Source organism: Schistosoma mansoni, chromosome 3, assembly GCF_000237925.1.
Source record: "Schistosoma mansoni strain Puerto Rico chromosome 3, complete genome".
Taxonomy (NCBI): domain Eukaryota; kingdom Metazoa; phylum Platyhelminthes; class Trematoda; order Strigeidida; family Schistosomatidae; genus Schistosoma; species Schistosoma mansoni.
In genome coordinates this window covers 24199948-24221279 of record NC_031497.1, presented here as the reverse complement: position 1 = coordinate 24221279, position 21332 = coordinate 24199948, and the positions used below count along the sequence as shown (strand labels likewise).

General features: G+C 36.2%; 2 protein-coding genes across 2 annotated transcripts in view; both read right to left on the bottom strand.

Moving 5' to 3' along the window:
- The window catches only part of Smp_132560 (hypothetical protein), a gene marked incomplete at both ends in the record, with an annotated part of 198872 nt that overhangs the window by 113261 nt on the left and 64279 nt on the right, over positions 1 to 21332 (bottom strand). The window lies entirely within an intron of this gene.
- Positions 13816 to 17755, bottom strand: Smp_123540 (venom allergen-like (VAL) protein 12; the record flags this gene model as incomplete). Its single annotated transcript, XM_018799739.1, has 5 exons — positions 13816 to 13930; positions 15803 to 15906; positions 16760 to 16847; positions 16913 to 17043; positions 17579 to 17755. 5 exons carry the CDS (start codon positions 17753 to 17755, stop codon positions 13816 to 13818), a joined length of 615 nt encoding a protein of 204 aa, XP_018651498.1.

Here is a 21332-nt window from a genome sequence, read left to right as displayed (position 1 = left end):
ATTGTCATTATTGTTATTTCTATTGCATAAACATTGAATAATTTCCCCAATACAGTCCCAAATAACTATGAAAAGATACAAGTAAACAACATCAAGTGAACATGACTCATTTACTTTCGTCAAAGTATGAAAGTCCTCATTAGTGTGCAACCACGATTCTACACGTGTGAACCCAAGACCTTTGGTCTCACGTGCAAACGCTTAACCGTGACCTTGACTAGTGAAGTTTAAACGTTTCGGGCGTTAGGCAGTTACCCACCGAAGACAATCGAAGACGGTCACACAATATCGTGGATTGGTTGAAGTTAGACTAACAATGTTGGATGCCGGTTCAGTGGTCTATAGATTAAGCCTTCGCGTGCGAGACTGAAGCTTCTCGATTCATCTCCTGAGTGCGAGATCGTGGTTTCACACTAATGAGGACTCTCACACTTGGACGAAACGGCCGTTCAGTGCTTCCAGGTTTTCAGTGGTGGTCTAACGTTGATCAGTTCATTATCTCAAATAAAATTCAACAACATCTACAACCCTGTACTGATAAAAATTATCGTTTAATGTAGAAAGCACACCAAACTTGAGGAAGTATAAAAAAGAACAAAATAATTGTAGACAGATCCTGGAAAATATGTAAAGTTGAATGGAATAAATATGGAGTAAATAATATCGAGTATCAAACATCATGATGGTCAAGTGGCCAAAATAATGAAAAATGTGTTTTCCTACTTAATAATTAAAAGTAGTATAAAGTGTGGGAAAAAACAAACTAGACGGAATACTGTCGCGATGTGATATTCATATTTGATTAGTTATAACATATATCTGCCACTACAAAGGGAGGAATATATTCTGTCTAATTTGTTCTTGAGTATTTGATTCACATGAATACCCCTGTATTCTATGGAGAACAATACTGATTGAAAACCTTACGCAAAAAGCTAAACATGAATGAATCATTCTTCACCGCCTATGTAAGTCATAATATGATAAAAACGTTGTAAATGAAAGGAAAAAAAAACAAATCTCAGATTTTTTTTCAAAAGTATTGTATACTCTTTTAAATACATTGCATTTTGTGTTTCACTATTATAATGTAAGTAGAGAGACCTGAAATTTCGCGGTTCAGTTGCTAGCGGACACAATTCCCAAACATTGCAGAGTGGTCTTATATTAAGATTAAATTATTGTTCAGTAGTTATTAAATTTCAATGAACACTCTATGAGGAAACCAAACAGCATACTAATAATTATTGTATATATTTATATACTGATAAATCAAATATTCTTTTAATCACCTTCATTTCTTTGGACATAACTTGGAACAAAAATTTTCGCTTGATATGATAATGAGATATCAATTAAAGAAAACTTGTGTAGTGAACGAGAATACATACAGGGACAATCAAATGTATTTGAACACAAATTTGCAGGATGGCTCAGTCATATCTGAGAATCGTCTTGAGTGTTGTTAGAGGTATGAGGGCAGTTATCACTTCCCGGTTCCCCATACCGTGGAAGGGTTCTTCTACAGGTACCTGAAAAGAAAATTGGATTAGAAGTGGCCTTAATGACCTGAGAGCGTGACCACAGTGCCCAGGGTGCAACTGCTTGAGGTCGGTCACACACAACCTTTTTGTGGGCAATTTTCGTATTAGCTCCGTACTTGTTGGGACCTTACCGCCAGAGACGGATATCCGTGGGATAAGGCGAGGTGTGCATTTTTAGGGTCGACCTTTTCTAACCCCACTCCTCCTTGTGGGAAGGAAGCATTGCTGTTATGTTGGTTGCCTGAAGGAAACACCTTACTGCCGTCAGACCTCTGTACAGTCAGCAGTACGACTTCACCTTCGGACCTTGGGTTTGCTGCTTTTAGTCTTACCGCTCTTCAACCGATCTGTCTAGCATGGTAGGACTTTGAGTAACGATTATTCCAGCCAGTATAGCTCGATTGGTTTATCACAATATGCAAGCGCGACCACCACGTTAAGGTAGCAGCAACGGTCGGGATCTGAGAACTATTCAGTAAATACTTCATTTGAAAAATATCAATCAATCGTCTCAGATTTCATTATTCTCTATTCTTGTTCTCTTTCGATTTTCTTAACCTTCTACCTCCAAGCCTTTCACTTTCGATTGATCATGCATACTACTTATATCTGTTGACATTAGTAGCACACATCACACTTATATTGTATATGGAAATAAAACAGTTTTGTTTTTATTTTATATAATCTAAAACAAAAACAAAAAAGTGCCACAGATTGTAAATGAACATGTTTTTATTACGTAATAAACTAGACAATATTAATATATGTAATCATTTTATGATAGGTGTCAATTCTTTGAATAGATCACTTTGCAATTGTCATGAATCCAATTCATTGAAACATGAATAGAAGAAGATTTCTAATTTAATCTTGTATCAAAAATATCATAATATTTTAATTTGTAAAACAAATCTATAACCGTTATAAACAAAGATGGATAGTGACTAGCAATGGGATCCATGACGAACGTTTCGTCCTATTGGGGACTCGCTGGCTAGATGTACCTACATTTCAGAGTTGACATCCACTCTAGGACTCGAACCCAGTACCATTCGCTTCAAACACCATCGCATTATCCACTCAGCTACTGGGTCGTGATAGCAGTAGGGTGAACTTTAAATTCAGCCTAATCAGACTGATCAATTGTAGTCCTAAACATTAATGGGAAGATTCAAACAAACAATACCAAGTGAATTCAAATCTATAACTTTTTAAATTATGAACTTATTATTAGAATGTATATTTAGTGATCTGATATCTAACTGGCATTGGATTGCATGAATGTTAATGAAATATATATGTCGGCTATCGTCGTATACAATTTATTGACTTAATCTGATTTTGTGAATAATGCAATTAAGTAAGCCAATTACGAGAATATATATATTTCATCCACTCATTGTTTAGAACAAGCAATCAGGGAAACGAAACAAAGAGGGAAGAGCAAAACAGATTGGAGAAGGCAAATGAGCCAACTTGATCGATATTTATAGCCGAACAAAAATAAGTAAGATAGGAAATGAACACACATGTGCTTACATAAGAGCAGTTAAGGTTGATAAGTGAATAATTAATAAGGTCAAAATGTAGTTTTTGAGGAGAATGGATAAGTTAGGTTGTCTAGAAGCTAGAATAAACTCCACCTGTAGCTCCTCCAGAGGCTATTACCTGTCCCAAGCCCGGATAAAGGAGGAGGGTTGGGCATGGTGTTATCAACCCCATCCCGTAGAAAACTAACTTGCTAAAAAAACGCTAACCAGAAAAAAACTATTCAAACCATTTAAACTCTGCCCTGGGAGTAAGTAAGAAAGTAAGAAGCTAGAATAAGCTATATAGGCTTGACATAGGACCAGCAACTACAGTACTTTAATCTGATTCTTGGTTATTTTAACCCAAAACAAAATCAATTATTTATGGATTTAAATAAAAAGTAGTCATTATATGTCGAAATTGTAGTGATATAAATGAAACTTAAACACTACTAATATTAAGTAGTAAGTCAACCGAATATTCTTTGTGTAGCGGAAACCACATATCTTAGAAGTTGAGAATGTTCAGTAGTTCTCTTGTGTTTTACTGTTTGATAGTTTATGGGTTATATGAAAGTTGTGTGAATAGCTTGTGGAATGGTATATTCAACTTTTGAGGTATAATATAATAAATCTATAATAAGTATAGCCCTTATGAATACTGTAAAACAAGCAAATGTTTTTTCATTATTTGAACAGGAATTAACAGTGAAAACTTGTGAAGCATTTTTGATTGTGAATATTCGTAGTTTAACACAAGAGATAATTATTTCAAGTTTATTACAATGCAAAAGTTATTACTACTACTTTTGTGTGTGCTACTGATGTCTATAGATATAAGTAGTACTTGTCGTCAATAGGAAGTGAAATGTCTGGAGGCAGAAGCTTAAGAAGATCGAAGGAAAGAAAATGAGAATAGGGAGTGATTGATATGGAAATGAAGGAACAATGAAATCTGTGATGATTGATTGACATTTGCAACGTGAACAGTGTGTAGTGACCTGCTTTTCTCGACAAGAACGCGATTGGTATAATGGAAACAATTATTATAATAACCAATTGTACCAGTGATTGTTTTACTGTACTCGTTTTGTTTAACTGTATCAAAATCACTTTTCGTTCGGGTGTCCATCTTGTCCGCTCGAACTTTTTTACGCTCTGCCCTTATTGACTGTACTCGTTGGCACGTATCGGTATTTTTTCGATACCACGAGGTCACCAATAAATGTACTTTATCTGGACTAATTACAGCCTTCTGGTTTACGAGCTATCAAAGGAACCAAGTCGATTTCGGGCGCGTAATCTTACCGTAGTGGTGATCATAGTCAATCGAGACTCGACGCCATCTACAAGTGAAGTTTGAGACAACTGATTGACATTTTGCAAATGAAGAATTTATTGTATAGTTCACAGATTTTACTAAGAGATTCTGTAATGTTGTATGCAAGTAGATTCGATTGTCTCCACCTGTCTTCTCGTTCACCACACCACTTCATTTGTTCCTTCTCAAATTTGATTTTTTTTTTCAGCTACTTAAACCTATAAGGAATATTCTAAATAAGCTAAATATAGTGAATAAATTTATCGTACAAAATCTTAGTTTCTATAAGAAGAATCCTACAATATGGAACTGTCTCTCTTCTATATAAGTTAAACTTGTTGAATCTATTATCCAAGAGTTATTCTTCTAGTAAGTCGGGTATTTCTTATATTCCTAGGCCTTTAATATATAACAAGAGAGTCTTTGGATTAAAAAATGACAAATTGATTGTTATGTATGTAACAATTATAATCTTGATAAATATGTAAACTGAGTAATAGTGTACAAACTCAAACTGTTTATTTACGAGTGAAATATTAAATTGTTAAAAGATAGTGAACGAGAACACAAGTGGGGACAATCGAATGTATTTGAATATAACATTACAGAATGTCTTAGTAAAATCTGAGAACCATATTGTAAATTCTTCATTTGCAAAATGTCAGACAGTTGTCTCAAACTTCACTGTTAACGTCAAATGTAATCAGTCATCTCAGATTTCATTGTTCCTTCTGTGGTGGTCGATATTTAATATTATTCCTAACTTCGTATATTGTTCGTCTTGATAACTGTTACTCGATAACGTCCTAACGGTGTATAAATCAGAAGGCGAATATGAAGGGTTGATTGCGTTTATTATTGAACCACACACAGTTATCCAATATTACAGGCACGTTAAGCAAGCAGTGCCGTAAAACAGGCGAGTGAGCGTGAGAGCCTATAGCAACCATCCTACAATCAATTTCGATTATAGCCAATTTTGGTTAAGCCCTTTTTTATAACTTACTTAACAGACATTGTCATTTGGATAGTAGCAATTTGCATATTCTTTGCACTGCAATAACACTAGAGCACATGACACTCTAGCCGAAATGTTGACTGCTTAAATATCATTCGATGACTCATACTCCTCCCCATATATGTACGCACACAAATATTATTATCAGCCTTTGTTTTGCTTTGCTGTGCCCTTATTAAATTTGACTATAAATTGCCTATGTAATTGCTTGCTATTTTGCTCGCTCGCTCGCTTGCTCCTCGTTCGTTTCCTTCGCTTGTTTGCCTGTTCACTCGCTCGTTCATATTCGCTCAGGTGTTGTTAGCTTCCGAACCTGAGTCATTCGACAATAAACTGTAGTTGCTGCTATCCTTTGTCTTCTGATTTTACGCGCCGTTAAGATTAGAATTATATCGGTTATCGAAACGAACGATTAACGAATCGCGGCACTACAGAATTGGAGGCCTCGCCGAACAAGCACGACGCAATAGAATCGGATACCTCGCCGAACAAGCACGACGCAATAGAATTGGATACCTCGCCGAACAAGCACGACGCAATAGAATTGGTTGCCTCGCCGTACGAACACGACACTACGGAATTGGACGCCTCGACGAGCGAACACAAAACAATTTTTGACGAGATAATTTTATTTCGAAAATTCAACGTACGCTGTTTCTATTCGAATTATTATCTGGATTATAATCACAATTGTGGATTTATTATATCACAATTTTAATCGTACGTACATTATCCCATTATTGAACTTAACGATAATATTCATAATAAATAACGATTATTCACGAACAATTGATATATTGGTGCAATTTAGTAAGTCTGTTCCATTTTATATATTGTACCTTTTGTTATTATCATTTTTTTCATCGATTCATTTCTCTTAGTGACAATTACGTTATATTCGCATACTATTTAATTTATTATTATTATTATTATTATTATTAGTAATGTCTTTAAATAACGAAACAATCGATCTTTCACAGTCACCATCCGTGGGAGTTATTAATGTTACTATTCCCTCTTTTAATGTTACTGATCCTCAACTCTGGTTTATTAGACTTGAAAATTACTTCGTAGCCAATCGTATTATTTTACAGCGACATAAGTTCGGCTATGCAAGCTCACTACTTCCAGATGAAGTAGCAGACAAGGTACGAGAGGTCCTAACTAAGCCGGATGCGGTAAATCCGTACGACGTATTGAAACAGGCAGTAATAAAAGCTCTCTCGTTAAACGACCGGCAAGCTGTCGAGCAGTTGCTCAGTGAAGTTCAAATCGGAGATAGAACGCCTTCGCAGTTAAAAACGTATATGAGCAACGTAATTGGAGACAGAAATGTGGATAAAAATATATTTTACCAGTTATGGTTGCGACGACTCCCACCGAACGTACAGCAGATTCTCGCTGTTGGAGATAGCGATGTAGACATAGACAACATCGCTAAAATAGCCGATAAGATTTACGAGAGAATGAGACACGCGACTACACAAACACTCAACTCCACAGTTGACGAAAGAATCGAGGCCTTGCAAAAGGAAATTAATGCGCTATGCCACAAACTAACGACTCTAAATCACAACGACAGGAAAAGAAGTGGGTCGCGCAGCAGATCAAGAGATAGAAACCGATCATTTTCTAAGGGACTACCAGATCCTGCTATATGCTGGTACCATCAAACATTTGGCTACAGAGCTCGAAAATGCAGGTCTCCATGCAAATTTAAACGATCCCAACGATTCTCAGTAACGACTACGAAAATCAACGCAGCTCCCACGAGCAATCGTTTATTCTATGTTCAGGACAGAGTAACGGGCGCGCAGTTTTTAGTAGACACGGGAGCAGAGATAAGCGTCGTCCCTCCATTGAGCAACGAAAAACAAAATATCGATACTGCGCTAACTCTTAAAGCAGCGAATAGATCCGATATAAAGACATATGGCAAGCGAAAACTAACCTTGAATTTCGGCCGTAATATTTCACTTCGCTGGGAATTTGTAATCGCTGATGTTTCCGTACCCATAATTGGTATCGATTTCTTAAAGAATTTTGACCTATTAGTGGATTCTCGACGAAACCAACTAGTGAATGGAGAACGCTCAGTAGTCATAAGAGGAGTGACCACCGATCATGTATCTATGAATTTAGTAGTGTCGAAAGATAGGAACGAGCAATATAAGTCACTTCTAAATAAGTTCGCCGACTTAACGAGGTCATCATACGACAACAAAGATCTTAAACATACAGTACAGCACCATATCGTCACGAAAGGTCCACCGACTAGAGTAAGAGCGCGAAGGTTGGACCCAAAAAGGTTAAACATTGCAAAACGAGAATTCGAAAAACTAATGAAACTTGGTATCATAAGGCCATCTAATAGTCCCTGGGCATCTCCGTTACATATGGTTCCCAAAAAGAATGGAGAAATCAGACCATGTGGAGATTATAGAGCCCTTAACAAGCAAACGATAGCAGATAGATACCCAGTGCCACATATTCACGACATCACTACCGAAATGGAAGGTGCTACGATTTTTTCGAAAATTGATCTTGTTCGGGCGTACTACCACATTCCAGTGGCCCCAGAAGACATACCGAAAACGGCTGTAATCACTCCATTTGGTTTATTTGAGTTTTTGCGAATGCCATTTGGACTAACTAATGCAGCTCAAACCTTTCAGCGATTTATTGATCAGGTTGTTAGAGGTTTGACAGGGGTATACGCATATATCGACGATATATTAGTAGCTAGCGCTACCGTCGAAGAACATCTACAACATCTACGACAGTTATTCACGAGACTTCAAGAACATGGTGTCACTATTAACGTGGAGAAATGTGAATTTGGAAAGAAATCATTGCAATTCCTAGGTCATATGATAAATTCTCGAGGTATTATGCCAGTTCCAGCAGAAGTTGCTGCTATTCGTAATTATCCGTTGCCCGAGTCACAAAAAAAGTTACGACGATTCTTGGGACTAATAAACTATTATAGGCGATTTATTCCAAACTGCGCAGCAATACTACAGCCATTAACGGACGCTTTGCGCGGAAATATCCGAACATTCCATCTATCGACAGAGGCTATACAAGCTTTTGAGAACGCTAAGCGAGCACTTCATGAGAAAACGATATTAGTACGACGAAAGAGCGAAGCGCCACTAGCCGTCATGACGGACGCATCGAACATAGCAGTGGGAGCAGTACTGCAGCAGTTAGTAAACGGTACATGGGAACCGATTTCATTTTTCTCGAAGAGATTAAATCCTACACAAACGAGGTACAGTACGTTCGGAAGAGAACTATTAGCGATTTACTTGGCAATCAAGCATTTCCGACATATGATAGAGGGTACCATTTTCACAGTGTATACAGATCACAAACCCCTCACGAAAGCATTAAACGCCAAGCAGGATAACTATTCGCCGAGGGAAATTCGACAATTAGAATTTATTTCCCAATTTACATCTAGCATACAGTATATTGAAGGTAATAATAACGAAGTGGCAGATGCGTTGTCCAGAACAACGATAAACGCGATTATTACAAATGGAATTGATTATCACGGTCTCGCGAAGTTACAAGAGACAGACATCGAACTAAACAAGCTAAGATTCGATGACACGACGTCATTATTATTCGAAGATATTCAGTTCGGCAACGCGAAAGTAATATGTGACATGTCGACAGGCCGACCTCGCCCATTCATTCCTAAACCATTGCGACGGAAAGTATTCGAAAGTATCCATAACCTATCGCACCCGGGAATAAAAGCCACGATGAAATTAATCAGTGAGCGTTTCGTATGGACGAAAATGAATCGCGATATACGAAATTGGACGCAAGCATGCATGAAATGTCAAAAAGCCAAAGTACATCGTCATACTAGTTCGCCAATGGGTTCATTTTCACAGCCAGACACTCGATTCGAACATATACACATCGATATCGTGGGACCACTGCCAGTTTCGAACGGGTACAACTATATTTTTACATGCATCGATAGATTTACCCGATGGCCTGTAGCGGTACCAATAAAAGACACCTCAGCCGAATCCGTAGCCAAAGCCCTTATCGAAAATTGGATTTCTTACTATGGTATACCGGCAATTATCACGACCGATAGAGGAGCTCAATTCGAAAGTCGACTCTTCCAGCAGCTTGCAGAACTCCTCGGAATTAAACGTATACGAACGACATCCTACCATCCAATGGCAAACGGAATGGTTGAACGCCTACATAGGCAGTTGAAAGCATCCCTTACATCTGTCATTGTCAATAACGATTGGGCTAATAAGCTTCCCTTAGTCATGTTAGGTTTAAGAACAATAATTAAACAGGATATGGGATGTTGTCCAGCCGAGTTGGTATATGGAACTACTTTACGTTTACCCGGAGAATTTTTCGCTTCAGGTAAAAGTGTTCCGACTGATGTAGCCAACTACGTGCAACGCCTGAAGAAACACATGAACGATTTAAAAATAGCACTTCCCAGACTACAACAACGACGAGTATTCATACCTCAGGAACTACATAATAGCACGCACGTATTCATCAGAAGAGACAATGTACAACCACCTCTGCAACCGAACTATGAAGGTCCATTTAGAGTGATTACGAAGACAGATAAGACAGTTACGATAGAAAAAGCTGGAAAGACAGATGTAATCAGCATCGATCGTGTGAAGCCAGCTTTCATCGATAGCGATTTTCAATCGACAAGCACAAGCCTCTCGAAGACGATCACACCGACGAAACACGAATCTCAGGAGTCAACGACGCCAACGCACCAAAACGAGGAGACTCCGATAACGACAAAATCTGGTCGCAGAGTAAGATGGCCGCAACGTTATGTCGCTACAATCTTTTACTGATAATTTTCTGCTACTTTGATTATTAATTATAATTCTTCCTCTTCATTGTATACATATGGATTATTAAGTTCATGTTATACGCTATTAAACTCGGCACAGCTTATGTACACCATTGCGCTTATACTTGTAATTTTTTTTCGAAGCGATACCATATTCCTTCAATATCTTACCGCTATTTTGTATAGCCTAACGGACGGGCACGAACTAAATACACACTAACTTCATTCTAATTTTATACAGGCCCATATCTTCAAATGATTGTAACTACGCTATCCAATTTACTGTACATTATGCAAACACAGACATTTTTTCATATATCTTTGTTTGCAGGGGGGAGTAATATAGCAACCATCCTACAATCAATTTCGATTATAGCCAATTTTGGTTAAGCCCTTTTTTATAACTTACTTAACAGACATTGTCATTTGGATAGTAGCAATTTGCATATTCTTTGCACTGCAATAACACTAGAGCACATGACACTCTAGCCGAAATGTTGACTGCTTAAATATCATTCGATGACTCATACTCCTCCCCATATATGTACGCACACAAATATTATTATCAGCCTTTGTTTTGCTTTGCTGTGCCCTTATTAAATTTGACTATAAATTGCCTATGTAATTGCTTGCTATTTTGCTCGCTCGCTCGCTTGCTCCTCGTTCGTTTCCTTCGCTTGTTTGCCTGTTCACTCGCTCGTTCATATTCGCTCAGGTGTTGTTAGCTTCCGAACCTGAGTCATTCGACAATAAACTGTAGTTGCTGCTATCCTTTGTCTTCTGATTTTACGCGCCGTTAAGATTAGAATTATATCGGTTATCGAAACGAACGATTAACGAATCGCGGCACTACAAGCCGAATGAGTGAGTAAGCGTGTACAATACGGTGTAGCGCAGTACAGAGCAGAGTAGAGAAGAGAGCAGTAAACAGGATTAAGATGTACATATATATAAGTGGAAAAGCATGAATCATCGGATCAATTAAGCGATTAATAATAACGCTAGCGGAATGAATACATGTGTAGGCAGAAAGCAATGCTCAAGAAACATAATAAAAGCACAATGGTATAGATAAGTTGTTATTGTATGAACGACTGTCCATTAAATAAGTTAACAAAAGGGCTTAGCCAGATTAGATATAAACAAACTAAATTATATGTGGGTTGCTATACTTCATTTCCATATCAATCACTCCCTATTCTCATTCTTTTTCCTTCGATCTTCTTAACATTCTGCTGCCAGGCATTCCACTTTCGATTGATGATACATACTATTTATATATGTTGACATCAGTAGCACAAACCACTATCTAATAGAATATTGAGTTCAAATATTGATCAACATGTTCAGCGGTATAATATTTATGTCACTATTGCCAAGGGTTTGAAATGTCCCATTATTGTTAACGAATTCCAAACATGACAAAATTCGCGTACTTGATTCTGCTATTAGTCACGATCTATTTACTTACAGAAAAGTTTTTATCAAGCGGTTAAGATGCATATATGGTGACAATGACTGATTAAATTTCATTGCGAAATATCGACAATAAGATTATTCAAACATTTATATATAATAAAATATTTCTTCATAATTTATGACTTATTGTTAGGACAGCTTTCAAGAAGCACGACGAAGCCTCCAAGGGCCCTAAAGGAGATGAAATGTTTCCACCTAATCGGAACCTACGATATCAACATGGCATGCTACGACTGGGTGGTAGCATAATTTTCGACCTTGCGGATTATCTGAAATATAATGATGTTATAGTCAACGCCAATAACATTTTTGATTCTTACCCAACAGTTACTTCTCCTACTTCTTCTATCTTCTGATTTTCGATTGCAGGATTCTATACATTCGAATGCCATCAGCACTATATCATATTCTGAGTTAATCAAATAGAGGACATAACACTTATTTATACTAAGTTACTACATTCCAAAGATTCAACTTTCCTATCAATTTATGTATAACAAATATAACATTTTTACTATTCATATTACAGATATTTTGAGATGATTTCTGGTATATGGGCCCCCAAATGCCCTGGTACGGCTGAGAGTGAGGAGAGTCCACTCTCTCTCTCCAAATGCTCTCACATCGCCACGCGTATATAACCTCTGTCACGGAAGTCCTACTGACTGCCTTCTCACACCAGGGGTGTTGTTTACGAATTTGAGAGGACGAAAAGCGAATGTCCGGCGCTGTAACCGGGTTAGTGGACACGGAAAGTTCACCTAGGGGGGTTGGAAAACCCTGATTCCAAACCACTGATGCACATTGTCTCCAGCGTCCTGAAGGAACAAATGGTGTATGAATCGATCGTTGATCACCGGCTATCATGGGACTGCATCTCCTCATGATGCTCCATTGCTTTGTGGATCAGACGTTTAGGTAAAAGGCTCCGGATGTGGCCACCTAAGAAAACCACCTGTTTCATTTTGGGCACCTGGGAAGTATCATAGCCCTCACACAAATGAAATGAGATTTGTGTGGCGCATAAGTATCTGGTGCCCCTTTGTACCAATATTTATGTGTTCAAATTATAATAATAAAGAAAATTATTAAAGCTTCTTTATATGTGAAACTAATATTTGAAATAATCTCAGCGACTGAAGAATTTCAGGCAAGTTTGCTGGACGAAACGTTGGAATTATTTTTAAATTTCAATCACTGAGATTATTTCAAATATAATTTTCACATATAATGACTTCTCTATACTCGATGCCCAATTTTTATCAAACTATTCATTGGTAGATGCAGACTACTTGGTTGGAGTCCGCGTGACTATGGTAATCAATGTTTGGAGAATCTGTGTGACATGGCTTAGAATCGATCACAATAGTGTAGGTGTATACACTCCCTGTCTTCCTTTTAACTATGAGATTAAAATTGAGGTTAGACGCAGGGCATCAGGGAATAGTGGTATATCAGTTGATGACGTTGTAAATCTTCGTCGACTGAGATGGTTGGGCCACGTCTTACGTATGACCACGACGCGCAATGCTGAGTAGTATTGGGGATGGTTGGAAAAAAGTTGGAGGAGGCCAAACCAAAACGAGACATCGATCCTTGAAGTCACTAACTTCCGGCCTTAGCCATGTTGATAGATGCAGACTACTTGGTTGTGGTCCGCGTGACTATAGTAACCAATGGTTGGAGACTCTAGGTAACATGACTCAGAATTGATCACAATGGCGTAGGTGTATACATTCTTTGTTTTCCCTTAAACCTTGAGATTAAGATTGCTTTATACCTTTCTACGAACTAATTCTTTCTTCCTGTACTATATCCTTATATGCAATCTTTCTTTTATATATTATCACCATTAAATTAACTACTTCTATGAATTCGGTGTTCATCTTGTTGTGCTAATGAGGTATAGCAACTTGGACCGATACATATATGTGCCTGGTCCTACGTTGTAGCTGACCAACTGACTGACTAATATTGACGAATATTCGTACAAAAACTTCTTTCTTTATATATTTTAAAACATTTTATTTTGATAAATATTAATTATGTAATATTTCCTATAGATAACAATAACAGTTTTGTCCATTCAGATTAAATCGTTTCCATTTCAATTCAAGAATTGAACATTTTGCATGGCTGACTACATCATATGGACTTTTATCAAACTTTGCCCTAAAAAAAAGAAGGAAAAATTATTATTATTTGAAATAAATGAAAAACGTCTAATAAATTTTAAAAAAGTATTTTCATTATTAATGCTTACTGTTTATTAACAGAAAGGGATTTTGTGGAGATTGTAGTAATCTAATAGTTGAATTCATCAGTCGATTAAAGCTAGACCACCCATGGAAAACCCAGAAACACTGGATGGCCGTTTCGTCCTAGTATGGGACACATCCGTAGTGTTCATCCACGATCGCACACGCGGCACCCGAACCCAGGAGCTATCGTTCTCGTGCGCGAGCGCTTAAACTTCATACCATTGAGTCGGCATCCGACGGTGTCAATGTCTAACTTCAGTCAGCCCACAAAATTGCTCCACCGTCCATTATTATCTTCAGTGAGTTACTGCCTCGCAACCGACACTGTTGAACTCCACTGATCTCAATTTGGTGGATTGGTTTAAGTTTGACATTGGCCCTGTTGGATGCCGGCCTGGTGGTCTGGGGGTTAGGCGCTCGCGTGCGAGACTAATGGTCCTGCGTTCGAGTCTTGTGTCTACGGATACGCACTGCTGAGGAGTCCCATACTAGGGCGGAACAGTCGACCAAGTTTTTCAAGTTTGTCTAGCTTTAGTCGACTCATGAATTCAACTATTATTCTCGTGATTAAATCTAAAAATTCTAAATCTAAATGTAGAAATATAATTCGTAGAACAAGTTTAAACACAATAATTGCTCAGTCAATTTTTTTTAAAAAAAGACTCCAGTTACTGTAACAAAACCATACATTTAAGTTATTTTATTCTTTCATAAACTATAGAATACAGAAGGCTTGAAAGCATAAGTTGGAATTTACTCAGTTATTAACATAACACAAACAAGTTATATTATCGATTAACTAGAATGTACATTCAATTCATTGAAGGCAAGTCAGTGTTACTATTTCTGAAGTAATATCAACTTGACATTTATTCCTGAGTAGTGATAACCAAAACGGTTCGCTAACTAAAGCCCTACTGTTGATTAAAAGGCTTAACAAAACGGAAGAAATATATTGTTACGCATTTAGTGTAAAGGTCTTATTAAAAAGTTGACAGATGGAGATTCGACTAAATATCACTACATTGGTTGCTACTTAGTATATTGATTAACAAATTATTAGGTAGAGTTGACTTACTATGGGGGTCTTGTGAAGAATTGCTTAATTTCATAGTTGATATCACGGATTGATCTTGGTTAGTCTCAGTGGGAAGTTGTGACAGGTAGGGTTCAACCTTGTCTAGTAAGAAGTAGTTGCAAACTCAACAAAATAGGAAATAATTGCGACATATATCAAACTAATGGAATTTGACTATTTAAACTATTAGATGCGTGCTCAGTGGTCTACAGGTTGTGTCGACGAGCATGAACGAAGATCTTGGGTTCAACCCTTGAATGTGGGGTCGTGAAGCCTTACTTCCGAGGGGTCCCATACTAGAATAAAATTGATGCCTCATGCTTTCAAGTTTCTATTGATTATTTAACTAAAATCAACTGTGCTGAAACTGTGATATTCTGAACTAGTTTATTTAATCTTTCTGATATAGAGTCATATAATAGTTATGCTTTTATCTGAGTTTGAAATATCCTATTCATCCAATGATTTTGTTGTTCATTTTAGCCGAGTTACCATTTTTAAGAACCTTAACGTCTCATTCTTGTCATCCTTAGACAACCTAGCTTCTAATAAATTGGTTAGTACAAATGAAATGTACATAAACATGGGGTAATTGTTAGTTAGTTAGTTATATTGTTAATAAATACTTAAATGTAATGAATATTTAATAAAAAGTAATTACGTCTACAGTTAAAACAAGTGAATAACATGGTAATTTGTAATTACCCAGGGGCGTAGTTACATACTACAAATACACCATACGGGAACTGTGGAGATTTCCGACAATCAGTAACACCACATCCAATATGTGTTGTTTTCTGCCATACAATCTAAATTAACAATAAATAGATTATAAACAATATTATGAAGTATAGACTTCAGAGTTTATTTTGTGAAAACAGGTGAAATTCTGGAAGAAATTTTAATGGCGAAATGATATGAATTGAAGTTAACTCATTAGTGACTGGCTCCATGAAGTATTTTCTGGAGTTCTAGTGAGAAGCAGTGACCAGTGGACTTCAACCAGGTCTGTTGGGATATATCAACTCACTGATGACATTGGCGAATGATTGCTCAATTTCGTGGATTGGTTGAAGTTAGACATTAACACCATTGGATGCCGACCGGTTCAGTGGTCTAGGGGTTAAACGCTCGTGTGCAAGACTGATAGCTTCTGGGTTGGAATCTCGTTCGGCGGGATCGTAGATGCGCACTACCGAGGAGTCCTAAAATAAGACGAAACGGCCGTCCAGTGCTTCCAGGTTTTCCATGGTGGTCTAGTTTCAACCGATTCAATTTATTTGAATTTATAAGATCCACTAAGCATCATTTCTAATGCACTCAGTAGCTAAGTGGATAACGCGATTTTGTTTGAAGCGAAAGGTACTGGGTTCGAATCCCAAAGTGAACATCAACTTTGAGATGTAGGTACATCCAGTTGACGAGTCCCAAATAGGACGAAACGCACGTTCTGGTTTCCACTGCTAGTCACTATCCATCTTTGTTTATAATTCTTGTGACTTAAGGTAGTATGGAGGCAGTCCACATAGGATGCACATATGCCAATAAGAGACCTATTCATTGCAGTCCTAAATAACAACAGGAAGATACAAGTAAACAACAACACTAAATGAATTTAATTTAATTAATAGTTCAAATAGTTTGTTTTCTCAAAACACTAACCTGTAAATAATTTCCACATGATTTACTATTGCATGTATTACTATCAAAGTCATAATATTGATATTCATTAACCCATTCATCCATAGCCCTTTAAGAAAGAAAATTGATTAATATAATTAACCCCCCCCCAAAAAAAAATAAATTATAACATACGTTTGAACATTAGCATAACCTGCAATATTTTGTCCAACATCTTTAAATTTATAAGTTGTTACATTGGAGAAACGAAAATTACACGTCTTTGATAATTCAGTTGCTTTTAAAGCTAATTGATCATCCCATACCTGTAAGTAATATAAGTAGTATAAAGTATATTAGGTAAATTTATTTAAGAATAAACTAAAAAAATAAGTTATCATTTAAACCATAGATACTTTGTATGAATAAAGATCAGAAGCCTATCCTACTGTAGTGAACAAACAAAACGACTGAGGACGACCGAATGTATTTAGGCACAAATTACAAACTATCTCACTAAAATCTGATGACCATACAGGAAATAGTTGATTTGCAAAATAACAATCAACTGTCTTAATCTTAACTGTTGGTTCGGCGAATAACTGTTCGCCTTCTCTAATTCCAGTGTTCATGCATTTTTCTACCAATTGTACTTCATTTCAGTTCTTTCCTTATCGGTCTTCTGCCAAAATACATTCCATATCTGATCATCGCCATATACTACTTATATGGATATAAGTAGACCACACTACATTACCACAGTTTATATATTAAATTAAATTAATGATTACCATAGACTGTATATATTTATAGAAATATAAATGAAATCATTCAAATAAATTATAATATAAATATACCTACAAGATTAAGTATTCTCTTAGCTTGTGGTTGACCTGTAATATTACAACTTCGAGCATATTGACGAATTCTATTATGTGCTTTCAATAAATAATCTTGATCTTTAGTCAACTTAATTGTTGAAATGAATTCAGATAAGAAGATAATAGAATAGAATGAAAAGAATAAATTTTGTTGCATATTACTATTAGAAAGAAAGTAGTTTATCAATCAACTTATATATATAGATGGACAGATAGATAGATAGATATCCGAAGGGGTTTTGTGGAGATTTAGTATATATCATAGTTGAAAGCGTGAGTCAACTAAGATAGATAGATACATATATAGATAGATAGGTAGATTGATAGATAGATGGATACATACATACATACACACATACGTACATACACACATAGATACATAGATAGATAGGTAGATAGATAGGTGGTTTGTGTATGTCATATGATTAACTAAGTAAATGTTGAACCAATTATAAACATTTTGTCATTGAAACCATATAACTGATACTAATTTTTTATATATAGTTGAAATCGTGAGTCAATTGAAGCTAGACCACAATGGAAAACCTGGAAGCACTGGACGGCCGTTTCATCCTATTGTAGGACTCCTCGGTAGTGCGCATCTACGATCCCGCCGAGCGAGATTCCAACCCAGGACCACTAGACCACTGAACCGGTCGGCATCCAATAGTGTTAATGTCTAACTTCAACCAATCCACGAAATTGAGAAATCATTCACTAATGTCTTCAGTGAGTTGATATATCCTAACAGACCTGTTTGAACTCCACTGGTCTTTACTTCTCACTAGAACTCCAGGAAATAACTTATGGAGCCAGTGAGCATATGATCATTATTCGAAGGGGGTTTTGTGGAGATTTTAGTAATTTTATGTAGTTGAAATCGTAAGTCAATTAAAGCTAGACATTGAAGTTAGACATTAACACTGTTGGATGCCGGCTCAGTGGTCTAGAGGTTAGGGATTCGCGTGTGAGACTGGACCTCGAGTACGGAACCGTGGATGGGCATTGTTGAGGAGTCACATACTAGGAAAAAATTGTCGTACATTGCTCTCAGGTTTTCAATAGTGGCCTAGTACTGATCGGTTCATGATCTCAATAAAAATAAAATTTAACATCTTGAATGAATGTCAGTCGGACTTTTTACTGATAGTTATAAATCATAATGAAGATATAATGTAAATGACATGCGTAAAAATAACATAACTATCTGATCATGGCAATGATAGGTTTATCACACATTCTTTCTGTATGCAAAGGTCAAATTGTAAGCGCTTGATGTCAATGAACTCCATAAAACAGAATAAAAGTGGTATAAAACCCCTGTTAATTATTTTGAAATACTTTTGAGACATTCACTAATCGTTTAGTAATCGCATCTATGATTAATTAAAACATATATCAATGTTTTTATAATAATATTTCTACTGTAAATTTAGGTTGTTTGCCCTTGATAATGAATTTGTTGTTCTGTAAATACGGTTCTCCTTGCTTAATTTCAATGTTTTCAAGAGATCGGGATGTATGAAATTCGTAATAGACAAACATTGAAGTTCATAATCTTGCAACTGACACTTAAAGAAAACAAACATTCATTTAAAAAAATATTTTTAAAATGCCTTTGTGATGACATTTCTACCTAAGAAATCAATATGGAGGGCAGAGTTTAAGTGGTTTGAATAATTTTTCCTGGTTAGCGTTTTTAAGCAAGTTACTGGATGGGGTCGCTAACCCCATGTCCAACCCTCATCTTTTATCCGGGCTTACGACCGGCTGTAGCCCCCCGGAAGAGCTACAGGCGAAGTACTAATGTTTCTTATAACATTTAAATCCTCTCCATTACATTCAATCATTAACTTTATAATTCAGTATATAATTCATACTTTTGTTAATCACTTTATCATTGTATTCATAATTAATAACATTACATAGAAACAATATTTGGCAATCATCATTTACTGTCTTATATTGTAAACGGAAGTAAAGAAAAAAAGTATATTCTAAGATTGTCTACTTATAATTTAACAAAACTGTATAATTTTATTTATTTTCTGACATAAATCTGACATAAGAAACTTAAGTTTAATCATAGAAGGAGTTTATATAATCATCAAGTTTGTGTGTGTGTGTGTGTAATAGATTCTAGACAATTTTAGGAGAGTAATATCATATATGTACAGAGTGTATAATGTATTTTCCAAAATACATCATCATTTCATTTTGGCGCATTATGAAATGGTAAATTATAGGTGTTGTGTATGTTAATTATGATTGTCAACACAAGTAGTATATAATGCAAATTACAATTTAAATGAATGGTAACAGAAGGTTGACAAGATTGAATCGAAGAGAATGGGAACAGATAGTGATTGCTATGGCTATGAAGGAATAAAGAAGTTTAAGTCATTTGATGAAGGATTTGTAAATGAAGTATTGAATGTATGGTTTTCATATTTTATGAAAGAACTCTGTGACTTAGTGTTGATATATATTCGGTTGGCTCTGACTTTGTGTTCTCGTTTATTACGAAAGTATAGCCTATATAGAAGGAAATGACAATTGATTCCGGCTCAGTAGTTTAGAGGTTTGGCGTTCGTGATCGAGACCAAAGGTTCTGGGTCCAACTCCGTGAATCGCGGTTATGAATGCACACTGCTGAGGGGTCCTATACTAGAACGGAACGACCCTCCAATGTTTTCAGGTCTTCACTGATGGTCTAGTTTATATCGACTCGTGAATTCCACTTTGAAAATTGAAAATAAATCAAAATGGAGTTTGTTGTATGTAAATGATGTAGAATTGTAATGAAAATTAAGTTTATTTTCGTATGATTTATACAAGATTTACAAACTAATGAATACAAAACAATTAAATAATACTGGAACAATTAGTGATATTTGATTATAAGCAAATTAACATCACACGAAAACACGCAAGTAATTCTCATCAGGTTTTACACTTAACCACTCAGAAAGCCTGCTTGAATATCTCGACTACCTGTTATTGACATCTAGATATTTTAACAAGTTAACTCATAGCCTATTCAATTGCGTTTATGAAAAATTTACAACTTTTCCTTGTAAAATTTACAAAAAAGTACAATCAGAGACATCATGGTGGTTTACGATATGCATTGAAAAGAATGAACATTGTTCAGAAGTAGATTCCCAAAACTGCTTACATCTAACTGGAGATCATTCAATATCTATCGTCATAATTGATCAAGAAGTAAGAAATGGAAACTTATTGAAATACTTTGTGCTGAGAATTCTATATTATACCGAAAATATAATATTGAGTAAACCTAATATAATAATAATAATTCAAATTAACTATCCGAATAGATTAGCCAAGATTGAAATAATTGAAGCTTTGAAAATAATAACATATGAATAATGAAAATAATATATATATTTAAAATAAGATAAATGTAAGCAAAGATGGATAGTGGCTAGCAGTGGAATCAAGGACGCGCATTTCATCTTATTTGGGACTCGTCAACTGGATGTACCTACATCTCAGAGTTGATGTTCACTCTGGGACTCGAACCCAGTACCTTTCGCTTCAAACGCCATCGCGTTATTAAGACTATATCGAGGCAATACGCACAGTATGCACATATACCAATTAGAGACTGACCAGTTGCAGTCCTAAACATCAATGGGAAGATTCAAACAAACAATCACAAGTGAAGATAAATGTAAGTTATAAAAACTCGAATAAAGGGAAGATTGTAT